This window comes from Siphateles boraxobius, unplaced genomic scaffold, assembly GCF_051911475.1.
Source record: "Siphateles boraxobius isolate OS27281-9 unplaced genomic scaffold, OSU_SipBor_1 20, whole genome shotgun sequence".
Taxonomy (NCBI): Eukaryota; Metazoa; Chordata; class Actinopteri; order Cypriniformes; family Leuciscidae; genus Siphateles; species Siphateles boraxobius.
In genome coordinates this window covers 16,649,483-16,668,203 of record NW_027508811.1, presented here as the reverse complement: position 1 = coordinate 16,668,203, position 18,721 = coordinate 16,649,483, and the positions used below count along the sequence as shown (strand labels likewise).

The 18,721-nt window shown below is 37.2% G+C and overlaps 2 protein-coding genes across 4 annotated transcripts; one reads left to right on the top strand and one right to left on the bottom strand.

The window, feature by feature from the left end:
• Positions 1 to 3,839: 3,839 nt before the first annotated feature.
• LOC143745241 (E3 ubiquitin-protein ligase TRIM62) lies at positions 3,840 to 7,479 on the bottom strand. Its single transcript, XM_077237243.1, is given in 7 exon segments — positions 3,840 to 5,220; positions 5,329 to 5,462; positions 5,694 to 5,716; positions 5,822 to 6,055; positions 6,283 to 6,378; positions 6,783 to 7,379; positions 7,382 to 7,479. Coding segments are annotated over 7 exon segments (1,674 nt in total). The 5' UTR covers positions 7,412 to 7,479; the 3' UTR covers positions 3,840 to 4,660.
• Positions 7,480 to 8,059: 580 nt separating this feature from the next.
• On the top strand, positions 8,060 to 18,366 carry dna2 (DNA replication helicase/nuclease 2). 3 transcript variants are annotated; one of them, XM_077237208.1, is made up of 23 exons: positions 8,060 to 8,449; positions 8,563 to 8,610; positions 9,375 to 10,315; positions 10,419 to 10,592; positions 10,689 to 10,872; positions 11,178 to 11,326; positions 11,508 to 11,639; positions 11,764 to 11,992; positions 12,079 to 12,196; positions 12,830 to 12,986; positions 13,095 to 13,286; positions 13,937 to 14,167; positions 14,276 to 14,392; positions 14,478 to 14,587; positions 14,745 to 14,854; positions 15,053 to 15,274; positions 15,888 to 16,081; positions 16,265 to 16,354; positions 16,559 to 16,766; positions 17,077 to 17,166; positions 17,261 to 17,443; positions 17,632 to 17,778; positions 17,914 to 18,366. In XM_077237208.1, exons 1-23 carry the CDS (start codon positions 8,420 to 8,422, stop codon positions 17,965 to 17,967), a joined length of 4,110 nt encoding a protein of 1,369 aa, XP_077093323.1. In that variant the 5' UTR covers positions 8,060 to 8,419; the 3' UTR covers positions 17,968 to 18,366. The 3 variants fall into 3 exon arrangements, with proteins under 3 accessions (XP_077093323.1, XP_077093321.1, XP_077093322.1); XM_077237206.1 differs by having other exon boundaries at positions 11,175 to 11,326; XM_077237207.1 differs by having other exon boundaries at positions 8,113 to 8,449; positions 11,175 to 11,326; positions 17,632 to 17,791; positions 17,927 to 18,094.
• The last annotated feature ends 355 nt before the right edge of the window (positions 18,367 to 18,721 follow it).

Here is an 18,721-nt window from a genome sequence, read left to right as displayed (position 1 = left end):
AGCCTTAACATCTGAATTAGACTGCAATCACCTTTACAAAACCATGAAGTCAGTTCACGTTAAATGAAATACAGTAAACCTACTGCATACAGCTCAGAGTAAGGATGAGGCTGATCATTACAAACTACCCTAAAGGATTCACTCTCTTTGATGCACATAAGCTATTCTAACCTCTCTCATGCAATCTGCCACAGCTGCTTGTGTTCTGTCAGCTCTTGTGAAAGTGGGGAAGTGTGGCTGCGATTGGACGTGTGCCAGGTGTTGCGCTCAATTGATTGAGTCGTATGCACCCGGCATCATGACCACCACTGCAGTTATGGGGGAGGAGGCAGGGAAGGATAGTGCATAGTTTTCATTAAAGAAACACATGCTCAAAAACATGAATGGGTGCTCTTTAGGTCTCTCTCTCTATACCCCTCTCTCTCACACACAAATGTTTTTATGGTTTTAGTTGTAGTCAGAATAACCCTGTTCTATAAGTTTTTTTGTCTAACAAACACAAACACACACACACACACACACACACACACACACACACACACACACACACACACACACACACACACACACACACACACACACACACACACACACACACTAATTTGTGTTATTATTAATTACGTTTAAAAACCCAACAGTAATAATGCCAGAGTCAAACTACACAGACAGGTAGGCGACTAATACTTAAAACTCTCATGTAATTGCAGTCAGTCGGAATGACTGAAGCATTTGGAAGTGAACAGCAGATTTTCCACATTCAAAGCCCTTATTTACTGTAGTCTTCCTGCAGTCCTTTAGCTGAAATGTATTGAATGTATGTTGCTTGTCTAGTAACTTAATCCGTTTTACATGTTCAAAGGTAACCTGTAACAACTTGCAACAATTTATGTGATTTACATGTATGATGAACAAAGTTGAGGATCATTTATAAAAGCATCTATGAAATTGAATTCATCATCATTATAATTTACTTTTATTATACACTAGAGTTCAAATTAGCTAGAATGAACTATATTTGCAGATATAGCAAGAATATGATTTTGTTTATAGCACTGAAACAATTATTTTAAAAATGTGTTTCTTTGTATTTTGTATTTGCAAAAATGTATTTGCATTTGCATCAGTTCTGCTTCTGCAAATATGGCAAAATTCATTGAGATTAAACCAACAATTTTATTTCAATTATGACGACACTTTTGCTTTCAAATCTTTAAAAGTCCCAAAGATTACAAAGAATTAAGTTAAAACTATAATTAATAAAAACTAATATCGCAGAGTTGATTTAAGATGTCCATTAAGTATTTTGACTTTCTCAGCAATTGAAATCATTGGTGTACTATTTAATTTCTATAATCACTGAAAATGACAAAATTAGCTGAAGGAAAGTTATTCAAATGCATGTATTTTACATATCTACTTTCTGTTACGTAGGCCATTTAGACCTACTTTTTCTGTACTGTAGCTAATAGGATTCCTCCAACCCCTCCTCCTGTCCTCACTCCTGTATCTGTTACATGAACAGGCACATAGAAACCAATTACAGTCAAACCCTCCCTTTACCTGTTAACTCCCCTCTCAACAGCTCCGTCCCATCCGCTACACAGCAGCAGTGGGAACCCAGAAAATCCCCTCCTTTAGAGTCTTCAGAAAAACTGGCTATTCATGCGTTTGTAGTCTCTGTGCCTCCCTCTCTTCTCCACAGAACACAAAACAGCTCTCTGCTCCTTACTGGATCACGCATACTGGATTTACGCCACCCACACGACTTAGTGCGTCTTCTCCAACGTCCCCCCCCCCCCCAGGACTTCCTGGACTCACCCAGTCACTCACATTCTTAAGACCTACCTCATTCTAGAACTGAGCCAATCAGGTGTGCCAGCTCTCTGTCTGTTCTGTGACAGGTGGCAAAAGGTTCAGCTCACCCGCAAAGGGGGGCCTAGCCAGAGGGAAAGCCCCTTGTAAATAGATTTACACAGTAACAGGGGTTGAGAAAAGGCCGCTGGGATTACATCTGAACAGAAACAGTCCTGAGTCTCAACAGACTATCACAGTGTAAAAAAAAACTGTGTGTGATTTTAAAGTATGTCATAGCTACTAGTCACTGTCATTTTTACAATATTCTAAGACAATTATACTGTAAAATTAAAAAGAAATGACTGTCATGTGGCAGAATCATAATGATTAGCTGTGCTTGCATTAGCGTAAACTCTTAGCTACTTACAGATTTTCTGTAATAGTGTCAACAGCACTATGTGCTTCTTTTCCCAGCATGCATTGTCGCATACATGTGTTATTTAACTTTTTCTTTTTTATTGTTACTACATGTATTTGCTGGCTTATTTTGCTGCTGTTTGTGATTTTGCTAAATGTAAAAAAATAATAATCCCAAATCCAATAGTTAAGGGGATAGTTGAGCATTGAACATTTTGATATTATTTACTCCCTTGTGTTATTCCAAAACTGTATGACATTTTTCTATATTGAAACAAAATAACGTATTCTGAGAAATTTTCAATTTGCTCAAATGTTGTTTGGTTCCCAATGTTGTTCCACAGAATAAAGTTGGTCATACAGGTTTGGAATGAGGGTGAGTAAATGATGACAATTTTTATTTTGGGGTATCCCTTTTAATGCTGAAGATCACTTGTGATGCTCATTGAATCTAGGCTTGTTAAAGTGTTAAACCTTTTAAGTAACCTTATTGACCACTGCATTATGACTTGCTTTTTTTGAGTCACTCAATGATTCAGCACAGTATATGGGCTAACAGCACTATGCTTGCTGCCTCAAGAGAACTGTGTTACAGAAATCAGCAAAACTTCAAGAGTCATGTGCTCTCATTCACTCTTCCTATCCCCCTACACTATGTATAGTATAATATAGTATAGTAGTTAACATGTGTATTGTGACATGCAATAATTCATCTAAAATTATTTAATTACTCAATGTTTTATGACCTCATACTAATTGTGGCGATATGGATTATTTGTATGCTAAAATTCTAAACTATTATAAGTAAATAAAAATGATTTACCATTACATATACAAAGACTGGGTTTCATAAGTCTGAGACCACTAAAAATGCATATGTTATGCATTTTTATAATTTATTACACAAAAATAATTACAAATTATATTATTAGCACAACAATTTTGAGAAACTTTGTTATTTAAACTTTGTTTATTAGCTAGATTAAATTAGACTTATTTCAATGAGGACTTTTGGTTCCCAGAACTTCCCACTGCACCGTGCATAAAATATTTAAGATTTCCATGTTGAAACAACAACAACAACAAAAACAACAACAACAACTGATGTCCATGTTATTTGTAAACTGTCCATATCTATCCACATATATCTAACCAAAAAGGGAATTACATGATGTGAAAGTAGCTTTAAGAGCAAAAGGTTTAGGCATAAGACATAAGTGTGCTATAAAAATGTTGTACAACTCGACTGACCTCGGAAGTTCTAGGCACTGGGTAGAGCTGTCCTGCATTACCTACTATGTTATTTGAGAGCTTTGGAAAGAATACTTTACTCAGACTGACTGCTCTTAAGACTTTAGCTTCTAAGGTGACTGATAACTACAATGGATGTCTAGGGTATACACCAGGTCTATGAGCAAAAATAAAAGCACATAAGTTCAACATTAGATTCATAATATAAATACATGGATTTTCTGCAACGACAAAAAGTAAAAGTTTCCACCAACCGTAACGGGAAAATGTTGGTAGTCTAGAGTTAATCTGATAACAACACCACTTGAAGGCAGCCTGCTATACTTTGTTCTTTATTTATAAGAAACAAAAATAGAGGGACAAGCAACTTCACATACCTGATGGGACCATGAAGAGTTGCAAAGAGTTGCAGATGTGGCAGATATTTGATGCTTGCATGTGAGGTGCTGAAGTGGACAGCTCCGCTGTAATTAGAAAGACTCCTACAGCAGACAAAGAAGTCAGTATACTGTACTTGTTCCTGTGTCTTTAGGGAGTGCCTGTATCACATTATCAGAGCACTGGCAGGAGGCCCATCTCAGCTTAAGGTGGACTACAACTTTGTCAAGAAGAGTTTTCTATCATCTAAAGCTGGTCAAACTCAGGTTGTATGGACATATCTACGACTATAAGCACAGTCATGCACAAAACTAATCTATAATTGACAGTTATATCTCTATATATCTTGTTAGGGATAATAATAATACACCCAAAAATGAAATTCTGTCATAATTTACTCACCCTCGTGTTATACAACAAGAGTAAATGAGGTCCAAAACAGGATTGGACCTCACTGACTTTCACTTTATGGACAGAAAACCCCAAAAGATGACAGAATTGTCGTTGTTAGTAAACTAACGCTTAAATTCTTAAACTACCTTTTAAATAAAAAATACAACGTGGTTTGTTAGATATAATTTGCATGTTGTCAAAATGTTCTTCTTTCTCACACTTCTTTTCTGGTTTAAAACACCCAGAAGGTTAATCATAGTTATCCATCGTTGCAGAAATGACAAAAAAGAACAAAAGAGAATGTGAGATATTTACTGTGATAACTACACCAAACCCAACTACATTAAAAAGGCAGATACAATATAATAATCCATGTATTATTTATGTAAAGGAAATGGATGGAGCATTTTGTGAGGTGCTTTATGAATTATTTTTGTTTTCTTAGGTGGACAATGGAAAGAGGCTGACTGTTTTGGCCATTTATGTCAATACAAGGATTAAAAATGGGACAAACTGGGCCAGAAAACTCAACGTGAAATGAGTGGAGCAAAGTTAGCGTATCTCCATCATAGAAAGACACGGCTCCTTTTGGGATATCTACCCATAATCCAAGTTTTTGGATTGTTTTCCTCACTGCCAGGAACTTTTCATTTGAGTCCTGACAAACAAGATATTTTCCATTACCATGATAGATGTAGCAGAACACACTGTTAAAGTCACTGTTGGGATTCTCAAAATCCTGATCCCTAATAGCTGACCCATATGACAGGCCAATCAACCAATAGGGTTTCTTCCAGACGGCCACCTCCCAGTAGTGGGAGCCACTGGAGAATCTCTCTTTGACCTGGACGCTGTACTGAGAGCTGATGTTTGTTTTCAGTTTCCTTTCTTGGGTTGGTTTCTTACTCCAGTGTACCTCCAGCTTGTCTGCCGAGACCTCTAACTCGGGGTGTGCTGTCTCTGGGTGTAAATGTACTGCTCTGAGACCTGCAGGTGGCAAAGATTGATAGGTTACACTATAAGGTAGGATTATTGTATTTTGTATTTAAGTCTAAGTGTGTCTTTTAACATTGTGCATTGAAACATAACACTTACTAGACCACAGCCGCTGAGTATTCTGCAAGACAACTTCATCTAAGTTATCAACCAGCTGTTCGACTGTATCCATCTTGTCTGTGGTGCTGTACTTTTGCTCTATCACAGACACAAGTGGCAATTCCACCTGGGACCTAGAGCGATGATGAAGAATTCATGAAAAAACATTCATTTTGGTTTTAATATGGGGAGAAGCAAACATTTTGCGAGGAGACGCAAAGTTTCTCGTAGTAATGCTAAACATTTACAAGAGAATGCAAAAGCATTGACATAATTTTTCTCATCCCATTTTTTTGTTTCATCACCATTTCCCTTTAGGAGCTCTATTAAGTACAATTTAAGATAATGCAATGTAAAGAACTCACCCAAGTCTATGTTTATTGAGATGCTGCAAAAAATTGTTTTATGTTATTAATAGACTACAGATTAAAAAAAAAAAGGAAAATGAGCACTCAAATATAATCCACACAGACTGTGAAACTATAATATGCACCTGGAGAAATATGATGTCATTTTCTACCTCGAGGAGAGATTGGCTTGATTTTAGGGCAGCATTAATATCTTTAACATGACACTCCAGTGACTCGTTTTTCCATCTCAGCCACTTGTTGGAGTAAAATTCTTCTGTCTCCAGAACGGCCAACATCAGCTTCTGATCCTCCTCAATCTGGGCTTTTATCTGGTTGTATTTCTCAACTATTCTGAGTCTGTATGCTTCTGCGTATTTCTTGAAAACCACCACAAGATTTAAAAAAAAAGTTAAAGCCTGGTGAACTCATAAATTGACAAAGGAAACATATTAGATTATCTCTTGCTAAAATGGATTTGAATAGTTTTGCCATTCATTAAAAAAGTATTATTTAAAATTAGATTTACCTGTGAAGTGCTGTATATAATAATTTTATTGGTTTAATTGGTTGCTATTATTCAGAAAGCTCATATTGGAATACCCACCGACACCTCTGAAAATAATGGTTTCAAATCTTGCATAGCAGACTCAGCTAAATGTTTCCTCTGTAGAAGAAGTGATTTGTTGGTCTCCAGCACCTTCTAAAAGAACAAAGAGATATGTTTCCATAAGTTCTCAATAAACTGTTACTTCACACTAAATTATAGGCATAATAATGTACCATGAATTTTTTTTATTTATCTGAGAAAAATATATCTGAGTAAAAATATCTCTCTTAATTTGTTATAAAAAAAACACCTGTTCTATGATGAGCATGTCATTTTATTTCTGTACTAAATTATATGTATTTATAATATGCATAGATTATATAATATTTATATATAAAAATTTTACTTTTAACAACATGTACATTTTTAAGAACTTGGCATGTGTTTAAAAATGTTCCTTTAATATATCATATACACTTATTTATAATTGATCAATCTACCAAAATAGTAATATGTTTCACTCGTTTAAATCCATTTTCATGAATTGAAGCCCCTACCTTGAATTCTGAGCATGCCTCTTGCAGCGTAACAACTTGGTGGTTTTTGTGTGACCCAACCGCAATGCACAGACAACACACAGTAGTCTGGTCCTCCTGACAGAATAGTTTCAGCTCCTCCCCATGCTCCTTACACTTGAAGGAAATCAAGTCCTCTGTTACTTCGATGAGAGAGTGCCCTCTTAAAGCCTCTCTCTGCTGGTGCAGGAGAGTGTGAGCAGAGCACAGGGAGGCGTCGCAGGAGAGGCAGCTCTTCACAGCCACCTCAGTCTTCCCAATGCACTGATCACACATGATAATGAAGGGTGACATATTATGAGATGATCCTTCCAGCAAAGATGCTCTTGCAAAGACTTCCTGAACTTTCCTTTGAAGATCTGAGTTGAACTCAAGCTTAAGGTCAGAAGGAAGGAGGATCTGACACTCCGGACAGAACAGTGGCCCTTCTCCTGATGTCTTGGGGTTATCCATGTTCCAGACCACTTGGATGCAGGTTTCACAGAAGTTGTGCCCACATGGAAGGCATACAGGGTCTGTAAAAAGTTCTACACAAACAGGACATTTGAGGTCTTCTTCTTGCGCGTCCATATTAGCAGACCTTCTACTGTCGGTGTGTGGTGGCTTGGCATGAATATTTCAAAGATGAGGCTCAGTTTTCAATGCCATTTTGTTATTAGTGTATTCAATTACAATAAGCTGTACAGGTGATATTCAATTACTTCTTGTTTCAAATATTGAAGTTAACCACACCAAAGGGGACACAAATGTCAAATTTTTAAGTGTCCAAAAAAACTGTAACATTCTATCTTTCATTCATTGTGTTTTTTTATTATAATTTCATAATTAGAACTTTAATTTCATGTCAATATTTCTACATTTGTAATTTCTGTCTCTAACAGAATTTCTGCCACTTTTTTGGAGGCTAATGTCTTTAATTATTATACTCCATAACCCACACGTATTTTATTTATCCAAAGCACCTGAAAAAAACAAAAATGCTTAACGTTACCATGTTTACTTTCAAAAATGTGCCTCAACAGCTGGTATTTCTTCCGTTTGTTGGCTTGGTAACCGCAAAATTATGTCCCATTGCAGAAAATAACGATGTAATAATGGCCAGTTTTTCATTTACATATCACGGGAGGCTAATGTGGTTCTAATAAAATACGGCTAATAAAAATATCGTTTCCAGCTTTTTCTAGCAACTGCATAGGACAAATTGATAATCTCACTGTCGCTAGGTGGCAGTGTGTCTGTTATGGCGATGTAAATTCCGCACAAACAAACGAGGAAAACGTTTGAGTTCTCATGTGATCTCGATCTGTTCACTGACTGTACGCGGGAATTTCGAGAGTGTTTACCCTGCAGGGATACAGCAAAAGTTATTTACGCACGAAATCTGCTGTTTTTTGTTTTATGTGAAATCACATGTGAACACCGTTGTTCTGTGGGAAAATCTGTTTCTGGACGAGCTAGATTTGAGCTAACGTTATAGCAGTGTATATTTTTATGTGCAGCTGACAGTCTTTTGAGAGGTTTTTAAGTTTTGATACCAGTAACGTTACAGCTGCTTCGTGATATTGTTTTCTCCGAAAAATCAATCTTTTTTTAGTCATTTTATTCACTTGCAGTCCACGATGATAAAGTGTAAATCCAGCAGATCTTCCGTAAGTATTTGTGGTTGGTTGATCATCCTCATCTAACGTTAGCTATCTAGTTTTAAATGTCATCCGTTGTGAACCTGTAACGTTACAAACTAACATTTTTGTTGTTATTGTAGATGGTCAATGGAGTTCAGTCAAACATTTCTGCCTTTTTCCTCTCAAAGGTAAGAGCGTGATACTAATCTAGTTAACTTACCTTGATTGTTCACCCAAAAATGAAAATTCTCATTTGCTCACTTTTATGTTGTTCCAAACCTATATGAATTTATTTCTTCTGTACAACACAAAAGGAGATTAGTGACTTACACCCTCATTGATTATTCAATTTCATTACATGTTGTCTATATAATAAAAGAAAATGGGATCAAATTATTTATGCTACCAACTGTTGTGTTTTATTACAGTAATAATAAAATGACAAATAACTTACCAGTTTGCAGCTTCAAAAAACATAATAAAATAAATTCTAATTAGTCCTAAATCTATCTACAGATCATTCAAATAAAGATGACATTTTAAAAAGAAAGGTCTGTATTATTATTCTTTTATTTGAAAAATGTTTAATTCATCAGAGTAAATGGAGTGACTCAAACCTTTTTTTTGTGAATTTCCAAAAAGCCCTTAAATTTATTTTGAATCTATTTTTAAAATTTAAAAAGCCCCCAAAACTCTCTCTCTCTTAAATGAATTTAAGATATGTTTGTGATGTACTTTCATTTTAAATTCATTTTGCATTCTTATTTGGATTTATGTTGTTTGTTAAATGTCTTGAGAACCTACTGATTTGTTTTGTATTTTTGAAATTTGATTGAAAAAAAAAAAACAGGAAGCAACTGACATCGGAAGTCTTGCACTTTCAAGTTTAAAATGGCTTTGTTTGCTCTTACATTAAAAATACGGTGGATAACCATACCTTTGTTTTTTCCAGGTTTCTCCAAAGTCACCTAAAAGATTTGAAGCTGGAATTACAGGATCCCCCATTTCATTGAAGACTTGTTTTGTGGATGAAAATGTCCCCTGCTCCCCAAGCCCATCTGCTGTTCCAGAGACGCCTGACAGTCTGAGGACCGAGAACCCTTCCGACACTTCATATGAGAAGTGCTCACCTGTGTCCCGTGGTCTAAATACTAAAGGTGTCAGGGGTAAACCTAGCCTGATGGCACGTAAGCTGATGCAGCCACAGAACAGCAGCAGCCCTGAGTCAGAGGACACTTTTGAGCTTAAGAATGGCTTAAGTCACTCGGGCTCTGTAAAGAGGTTGTTGCACAGCTCAGAAAACGTTCAGAGTGCCAAGCGGTCCAGGATAATGCAAGTTCAGAAACCTGAGTGCGACACAAGCTTACCAGTTACTAAGCGAAATGAGTCTTTGAGAACGCTCTCTGTTATGTTCCGGAAGAGTTCTGAGAAAAAAATCAAAGCCGAGTCTATTAGTGTTGAGCGTAGCCGACTGGCAACTGGGCCTTGTGTGAAAATGAATGGAAAAACAAATGGTTTCTCAAAGCTCTCAAAAAAATCCTCTCATCAGCTGAGCTTTAATACCAGTGAGAAAGAGAATGCACTTGCTCATAATGGGAAGCCAGAGATAGGCATGGGTGCAGTTTCTGGAACAAATGACTTAGATCTTGTGATGTCATATAGTTCATGGATAAAAAATGGGTCTACTGAAGAAAAAGAGACTTTTCTCAACTGTCCTATTACTAAGAAGAGGCCCTTGAGTACTGCTGAGCTTCAAGTGAAAGAAAAAAATGCTGATCAAAAGACTTTGCCAGCCCCTTTTGAGGACGATTTTACTGATTTGATAGATGAGTGGTTTGATGATGGCATGGAGCAAAAATCGGAGGCACCAAAACCTAAGAAGTTCAGTCATGAGTATGAATATTTTATTCAGCCTATTTATGTGTACATAAGTGTGCCTTTATTTGGTCATTTTTGTGTACTAAAACTGAACATAACATTTTTCCTTGGCTTTTAGAAAAATGAAAGGCATACCAGAGCATGTTGCACTGGCCTCTGGTGTTCATAACCGATACTGGGTACTGGATGTACAAGACGTCCCTTCATCACGAAGTGGCACAGAGAAACACTTAACCATCACCTGCTCAAAGACGACACAGTCCACAGAGACTTGTGTTCTCAAAGATGGCTGGTACAAAATGTTACTTGACTATTAGAAAGATTCTTGAGAGAGTTCTTTCTTTTTGACTGTCTTTTATTCTTGAACTTTTCAACCTCTTTTCTAAAGGGAGAGTTCTCCGGTTGCTCCGGGGGACATCATTCACTTGGAAGGGAGGAGTGTTTCTGGCTTGTGGACGATTGACCGAGACTCTGGTTTTCTGGTTCTGCTGCCTGACCTGCTGATATCTGGGACCAGCATTGCCAGCAGTATTCGCTGTATGAGGAGAGGGGTGCTGGGAGAGATGTTTAAGGTCTGCAAATTTAATGTTGTGAATGTGACTCACTATTCTTTTTTTTCTTTTTTTTAATAAATAAATAAATATTTATATTTAGCAAGTGTGCTTTCAGTTGACCAAAAGTAAATTACATTTATAATGTTACAAAAGATAAATGTTTCAAATAAATGCTATAATAAATGTTCGTCAGAACTTTCTACTGATCAAATAATCCTGAAAAAAATCTCTTTCCCTTAAATGATGATGCTAATTGATTTTTAGAGTACATCCAATTTTAGTGCGTCAAATAATCAAAACTCTTGTGTGTGATTTTTAAGCAGGCATTTGATGGTGGATCTAAGCAGATGCTAAATGGTACTATCGTTCATGATATCTTCCAAAAAGCAGCCATGTCCTCCGATTTCTCTCCAGAGAGGATACAGACATTTGCCTCAGATGCCCTTAGAAGCCCCAACTACCTCGGACAAATGTAAGGGCTATCATGCAACATAAATTCCATGTTTAGAGGCACAACTTAAGGACACTTAAGGATCTGTTGTGTAATCTTTACTATATCATGGTAATACAGCATTTGACCACAATAATGAAGCTCCTGATGATATGTCAGCGCCTTATAAGTATTGTGAAATGTCTTCTGCTTGGTTAATTAGGTACAGTCTAAAGCTGACTCAAGCTGACATGAGACAGGAAGTTGAAGAATATCTTCCCTCTTTATCTGAGTGGGCAAAACACTACCTTCACACTTCACCACAGGCTGGACAAAAGCAGCTCACTCTGAAACTGTGAGTGTATATAGTTTTTCAAACAAGCAATTACAGCAAGCCCAGCAGGCTCTCAGCATATTCTGGTTTGTACAGGTTGATATTATAGGTGAACTTAATGGTTTGTGTGGTTATTTTCCATCAGCCCTAGTGACGGGGCTCTGAGCAAGCAAGATGCAACCTGTAGCATAACAGTCACAGATTTTGTGGACATCGAGGAGAACATCTGGTGTCCGAGTTTTGGCCTGAAGGGGAAGATCGATGTCACAGCTGGCGTCAGGATTCACCGGAGAGGCAGAAAGCCCATAGAAAGGATTGTGCCACTGGAGCTGAAAACCGGCAAGGAGTCCAACTCCATTGAGCATCGCAGTCAAGTACAAAATGCTTCAGAAAATGCTTTAGAAATGTATCATGTACAAAAAAATCACTTCTTATTACAGACATTTTATTTGCATTCAAGGTTATTCTGTATACATTGATGAGCTCAGCTAGACGTTGTGATCCAGAGGCAGGTTTCCTCATCTATTTGAAGACTGGCAGTCTACATCCTGTTGTGGGCAACCACATGGACAGGAGAGGTTGGTTGTTTTAAAAAAAAATTTTTTTATATAATTTATATCCATATATTTTGTCATCATTTACTCACCCTCATGTTGTTTCAAACCCATAAGACTTTCATTCATCTTTAAAAAACAAATGAAGATATTTGATGATACCTGTGAGATTTCTGTCCTAAAGCCTCATTGGTCCTTGTGGATGCTCAAACATGCTTGCGTGATATGCATAAACAAATCAAATTGGTTCTTGTGGATCAACCATCCAATTTAGCTAAATTAAATCTTTTAATTATTAAAAGTGATAATGTCTCTCTCTTCAGAATGCTTTTATTAAATGCCTCATTTCATTTGGATTATGTTTATTATGTCTTTATGTTGAGTTTCAATGGAGGGACAGAAATCCCACAGATTTCATCAAATATATCTTCATTTGCGTTTTAAAAATGAAATGGGCTTATGATTTGGGAGAGACATGAGGGTAAGTAATGAATGACAACTTTTATAGTTGGGTGAACTATCCCTTAAGATCAAGTTTGTTTTATACAAATGTTACAAATTAGAGCTGGTGTACTTGTCATAACAATGTAACATCAAAATTGTATAAGCTTACCATCCTACTTATGACTATACTGATTCATATTTTTTCCATCACAGAGCTGATTAAAATAAGGAACTCTTTGGCCCATCACATCGGCAACAACCTGATCAAGATGGAGTGTGGAAGTCAAATGGCCCCATTGCCTGCCATGGTATCTGACCAGCAGGCTTGCAAGTACTGTCCTCAGAAAAGAAACTGCGCAGTTTACAACAGGTACTGTTTTTCTCTCTTCATGTGAGACTCTTCAAGTCTCAACTTCCAACTTCAAACAGAGTTTTTTTAATTCAATTGTGCTTTAGCTGAAATGTATTATTTGTGTAGAGCTGTTGAGAGAGATCCCATGGGGAGCTGTACTGAAGGTCCACAGGCATTTGTGCAGTCAGAGAGCGAACACCTCAGCCAGATACACCTCCAGTACTTCAGCCACTGGCTGCTGCTCTGCACGCTGGAGGCGCTCACCATGGAGAACAAAGGAGGTCGGCGAAATATCTGGCTACAGACTTCCCAGCAGAGGTGGGGTTTTTTAAAAATAAAATATGAGTTGTGTATTGTGTTAGTTCACCCAAAAATAAAAATAAAACATCGATTTACTCACCTTCATGTTATTTCAAACCCATTTGGACTTTCATTCATCTTTGAAACACAAATGAAGATATTTTTAATAAAGCCTAAGAGATTTCTGTCCCTCCATTGAAAGTCCATTCCACCAAAACTTTCAAGCTTCGAAAAGTTCATGAAGACATTGTAAAAGTAATCCATATGAGACACGTCGCTTAATGTGATGAACATGCTTCATTTAGGCTTCTATTCATTTTTTTAAAATTTAATATGAACATAACTCAGATAATGAAATATGGTAAGTAGAAGAAAAGGCAAAATTATATTTGTTCATATAAAGAAGACTTGGGTCAAACCATCAAAAATTTAGTAAATTGACTTTCTTAGGAGGGACAAGGAGTAAATGATGACAGAATTGTAATGTTTGGCAGAAGCATTCCTTTAATTTTCTTCATTATTTCCAATAGTTTTATGTTTTATTTGAGTTTAAAACAGTTTCTTTTTTTCATGCATTTCAGATCCTTAGCAGATTAACACTGTGTTTGAGTTAATTGAATGTTTTTGTCCTTATTGAATGTCCCTGTTCTTATGTTGTTCATTCTCAGGGAGAAAAGTGGTGGCTGTGCGGGTAACATGCGGTTAGCTGGAGGCGTTAGCATCCTATCTGATGGTGTATATAAGCACAGCTTTGAAAGGAAGGAAGGCGAGCAGACTCTCACTGGGCTGATAGTGGGCGACAGGATTGTGGTCAGTGATCAAGACTCTGTGCTTATAGGCCTGGCCACAGGATATGTCACAGAAATAACAGTCAGTGGATTGACTTGCTCATTGGACAAGTAAGTATCTTGCTTTTCATTAAGTTGATCATTTTGTAATTCATCTGACCTGAGTCTGAAGTGTTCAGGGATTTATCAAAGCTTAATTTCACATTCCTATCCTTTCAGAAACCTCTCTAAGTATTCCTCAAACACAATTTTCCGACTGGACCAGGATGAAGGTGCAGGTGGCCTTAGCACTCATCTAGGAAACCTGTCTAGGTTAATGGAAAACACTCCAACCAGGTCTGATCATCATTTTCTTTTTGTTTTGTTTCTCTTAAAATGTGTTTTTCTATATGATAAGCTCAATGTGTACATTTTTATGCAGTGAAAGATTGAGGGAGTTGATTGTGGAATTCAGGCCTCCCCAGTTCATTGACAGCCTCAGCAGTGTTTTGCCACGAGACGCCAAGGACACTGTGGCCAACATTCTGAAAGGTGTGTTCATAACTTCATATGCTGCCTTCTCTCAATAAACCATCATTTCAATCTTTCTGCAGTGAGCTGCTTTCAAACATGCTCTTGATGTGTCCTTGTGAATAATAGAGTGAATAATCTCCTACATGATGTGTTTTAATCATATTTTGCGCCTCAGGACTCAATAAACCCCAGAAGCAAGCCATGAAAAAAGTGCTGCTGTCCAGAGATTACACGCTTATTGTGGGAATGCCAGGTACTGGGAAAACTACCACCATTTGTACATTGGTAAGAGCGCAAGGGCTTATTTATGAATTAATTTCATATTCAGTAAATGCATGTACAGATATAAATGTAAGCATGATTTCGTTTACATACATTTTTTTCTGACCTGTAGAATGAAACTTACTGTTTATGCTAGTGGTTTCTATATGTGAACAAAGGAATATTAATCTGACATTTATTTTGCACTTCCTTGTTTTATAGGTGCGGATACTCCATGCTTGTGGATTTAGTGTTCTTCTGACTAGCTACACCCACTCTGCTGTGGACAACATCCTCCTGAAACTGAAGAGGTTTAAGATCGGCTTCCTGCGACTGGGTCGTAGTCAAAAAGTGCACCATGACATCCTGCCCTTCACAGAGGAGTCTTGTCGTGCCAAAGGCATGCAGACACTAGAAGAGTTGGAACAACTGTACAATAAAGAAGTAATACATTAAAATCCTCTCAGTCTTGTACAGTATACAGTTTAAAAGTTTGGTGTCTGTAAGATTTTCAATGCATTTTAAAAGTCTCTTATGCTCACCAAGGTGGCATTTATTTGGTCAAAAATACAGTTAAAAATATTATTACAATTTATATATTTTAAAATGTCATTTATTCCTGTGATGGCAAAACGGAATTTTCAGCATCATTACTCTATTCTTCAGAGTCACATGATCCTTCGGAAATCATTCTAATATGATGATTTGGTGCTCAAACATATTAAGCGGCACAGCTGTTTTCAACATTGTTAATAATACGATTTTTTCTTATGTAAACCGACACATTTTTTCAGGATTCTTTAATGAATAGAAAGTTAAGAACAGCATTTATTTGAAATAGAAATCTTTTGTATCATTATAAATGTCTTTACGGTCACTTTTGATCAATTTAAATAGCTAAATAAGTATTAAAGTAAAAAAAATCTGCACTTCATTGTCTGACCCCAAACTTTTGAATTGTACTGTATGTGACGCGTAAGGGATAATGGAAAAATGACTCTTTCACATTATGAAAATTATTTATCATTGTAAATATCACCTTCTTTTTTTCTTGTAGCTTATTGTGGCCACCACCTGTATGGGTGTGAAGCACCCAATTTTCAGCCGCAGACGCTTTGACTTCTGCATCGTGGATGAGGCGTCTCAGATCAGTCAACCTGTATGTTTGGGACCGCTGTTCTACGCCCAGCGCTTTGTCCTGGTGGGAGACCACCAACAACTTCCTCCTATTGTGCAGAATGCTGAAGCCAGGTAGTACACTTTTGTCTGCATTCAGATTAACTTTTGCAAGATTATCATGTTTTGCATCATTGAATACAGCTTGTTTTAATCACAAATATGAAGCTCCCAAAACTAGACAAGTTAAACATCACCATATTATTCCCCTACCCCATTATTTGACCACGAACCTTTTTTTCTTTTTTTTTTACTCAGGACCTTGGGCATGGATGAGAGTTTGTTTAAGCGTCTGGAGCACCACAGTGATGCAGTTGTTCAGTTGAATGTGCAATATCGAATGAACAGGTGTGGATTTACACCAGTCAGACATTCAGACTGTACATGTGATTGTTAAATGGCAAACTAAAAAACATAATGGGGGGTTAAAGATTCAGACTTATCCTTTTTAATATTAAATACTAGTAGGTGATTTTTCTGATACATTTTTGAGAATATTCACAACCACCAGCTGCAGCTGTGCAACTCTTACACTTGTTTTGTGTCCTGCAGTGCGATCATGTCCCTGAGCAATGCTCTGATGTATGAGGGCCGACTGGAGTGTGGTTCTGAAAGGACGGCAAGTGCAGTGCTGCAGCTGCCCAGCAGAGTTCAGGTTGAGAAGGAACTGGACCTGTATGTGTGTCAGCCACAGTACAGTGCTTGGGTCCAGGCTGCACTGGAGCCCAATAGTCCTGTCTGTTTCCTGGACACCTCTCAGGTCAGTCTTACTTTCTTTTCTTTCTTTTTTTTAAAGCCCCGTTTATGCCGCCAGTGGCATGCAGCAACAAAGTCAAATTAGAATATCTTGGTTTTACTGGCAATATATAAAGATATGATTTCTAAAGATATGTCCAGAGTGCAGTTTACCAAAAACATTAGAGCGAATTCACAGTACAGAGAATAGTGACATGCAGCGAAAAAGTCGCTAGCAGTGTGCACAAGGCTTAAGACTTTATCTCATTTGGCCTATTATGGAATCCTAAATTTTCTTTTCCTACCTTCTCCTTATGTACTGTACCTTTCTTCAGGTTCCTGCCCATGAGACTGTGGAGAAAAGTGGAATCAGCAACCACACGGAAGCCATCTTGGTACAAGCCCTTGTCACTTTGCTGCTCAAGGTCCGAACATGCCATTAGTTGTATGAAACGCTGAAATCTGTCCTTTTTTTTATGTAGTACTTGAAATGAAATGATCATTTTAAATGTGTCGTAGGCTGGATGCAGAGCGTCTGATATTGGGGTCATTGCTCCATATCGGCAACAGCTGAAAGCCATCTCTAGTCTGCTACAGGGAGACGCCTTTAAAGCTCTGGAAGTCAACACTGTGGACAAATACCAAGGACGTGACAAGAGTGTCATCATTGTGTCCTTTGTTAGAAGCAACCCTGAGGGCAACGTAAGTGGCCTTCCTCCTGAATTTTAAACAAACTAATTATTTTACCATTAAACCAATTAACCGTTCATTGCAGTGTAGATGTGTATGGTATGATGGCCTCAAGTATAATCCGTGGCTGTGGTGATTAACGAAGAACCATTATGCACTAGATCATTTTTATTATTCTGAGATGTCAAATATTTTTTCAGCTGGGAGAGTTGCTCCAAGACTGGCGTAGACTGAATGTGGCCATCACTAGAGCCAAACACAAGCTCCTCATGCTGGGCTCGGCCCCTACCCTTCACCGGTACGCACCATTAGAGAAACTCCTCCGTCACCTTCAACAGAAAGATATGATATCCTTTACAGCTGTGTTTACTCTCAGTGCTTGTTTATTCAGTATTTTGATGTGACTATGTCACTTTCATTGAAATTAGCATAACTTTTTTGCGCAAACCGCGTTTTTGAAATTGTCCTTAATTTTAAGTCACATCTTCCAGCTACCTCCTGCCGCCCATGAGGCACTACCTGGAATCCACTTGTGATAAAAACAAATACCCTTCTGATACTTGGTGTATGGCACAAAGATAATGCTGTGAAACAATTACTTGAAAACATTTAAGTGAAATGGTACACATAAGCTTCAAATAACCGTAGACAACTTTTATTTTGTTTTAATGATAAATGTCAAATTTAATATAGAATCCGTATTGACAGGCTTTAGTACATGCTTACATAATTACAATTGTCTTCACCCAGATAATTCCTACCTCATATCACATGTTTTTTTAAATCCATTACAGTTTTATCTGTGTAGTGTCATTACTGTTTTGTGAATGTGCATTATACATATTTTGTATTGGTGTACTTGTTTAATGTTATTTCTCCTGTTTTAAGAATTTAAAGATTTTGTTTAATAAAAAATTGCAAAGATTATTACATTTTATTCTATATCCCCTGAATTATTTTTTTGATTATCTGTACGTCACTTGAGTATTATTTTTTCTGGAAACGTAGACTTTAACTACATTTGAAAGACAAATATTGTACTTTTCACTCCACTACATTTCCATCAAGGTCCTAGAAGTCGGAAGTCGTTTCCATGTAGCAGCTTTGAAAGTCAGTGTATGATTTTCTTTTTCTTCTAAAATGTGATTTATTTATTTTATTTTTTCAGACAGGCTATCAATAATCACTATAATACTATAATAATAGCTCTGTATCAGCACGTCTGTGAGCGAAATCGCAAGGCTACTTGTGATATTGCTCATAAATCAGCACGACTATTATTCGGCCATA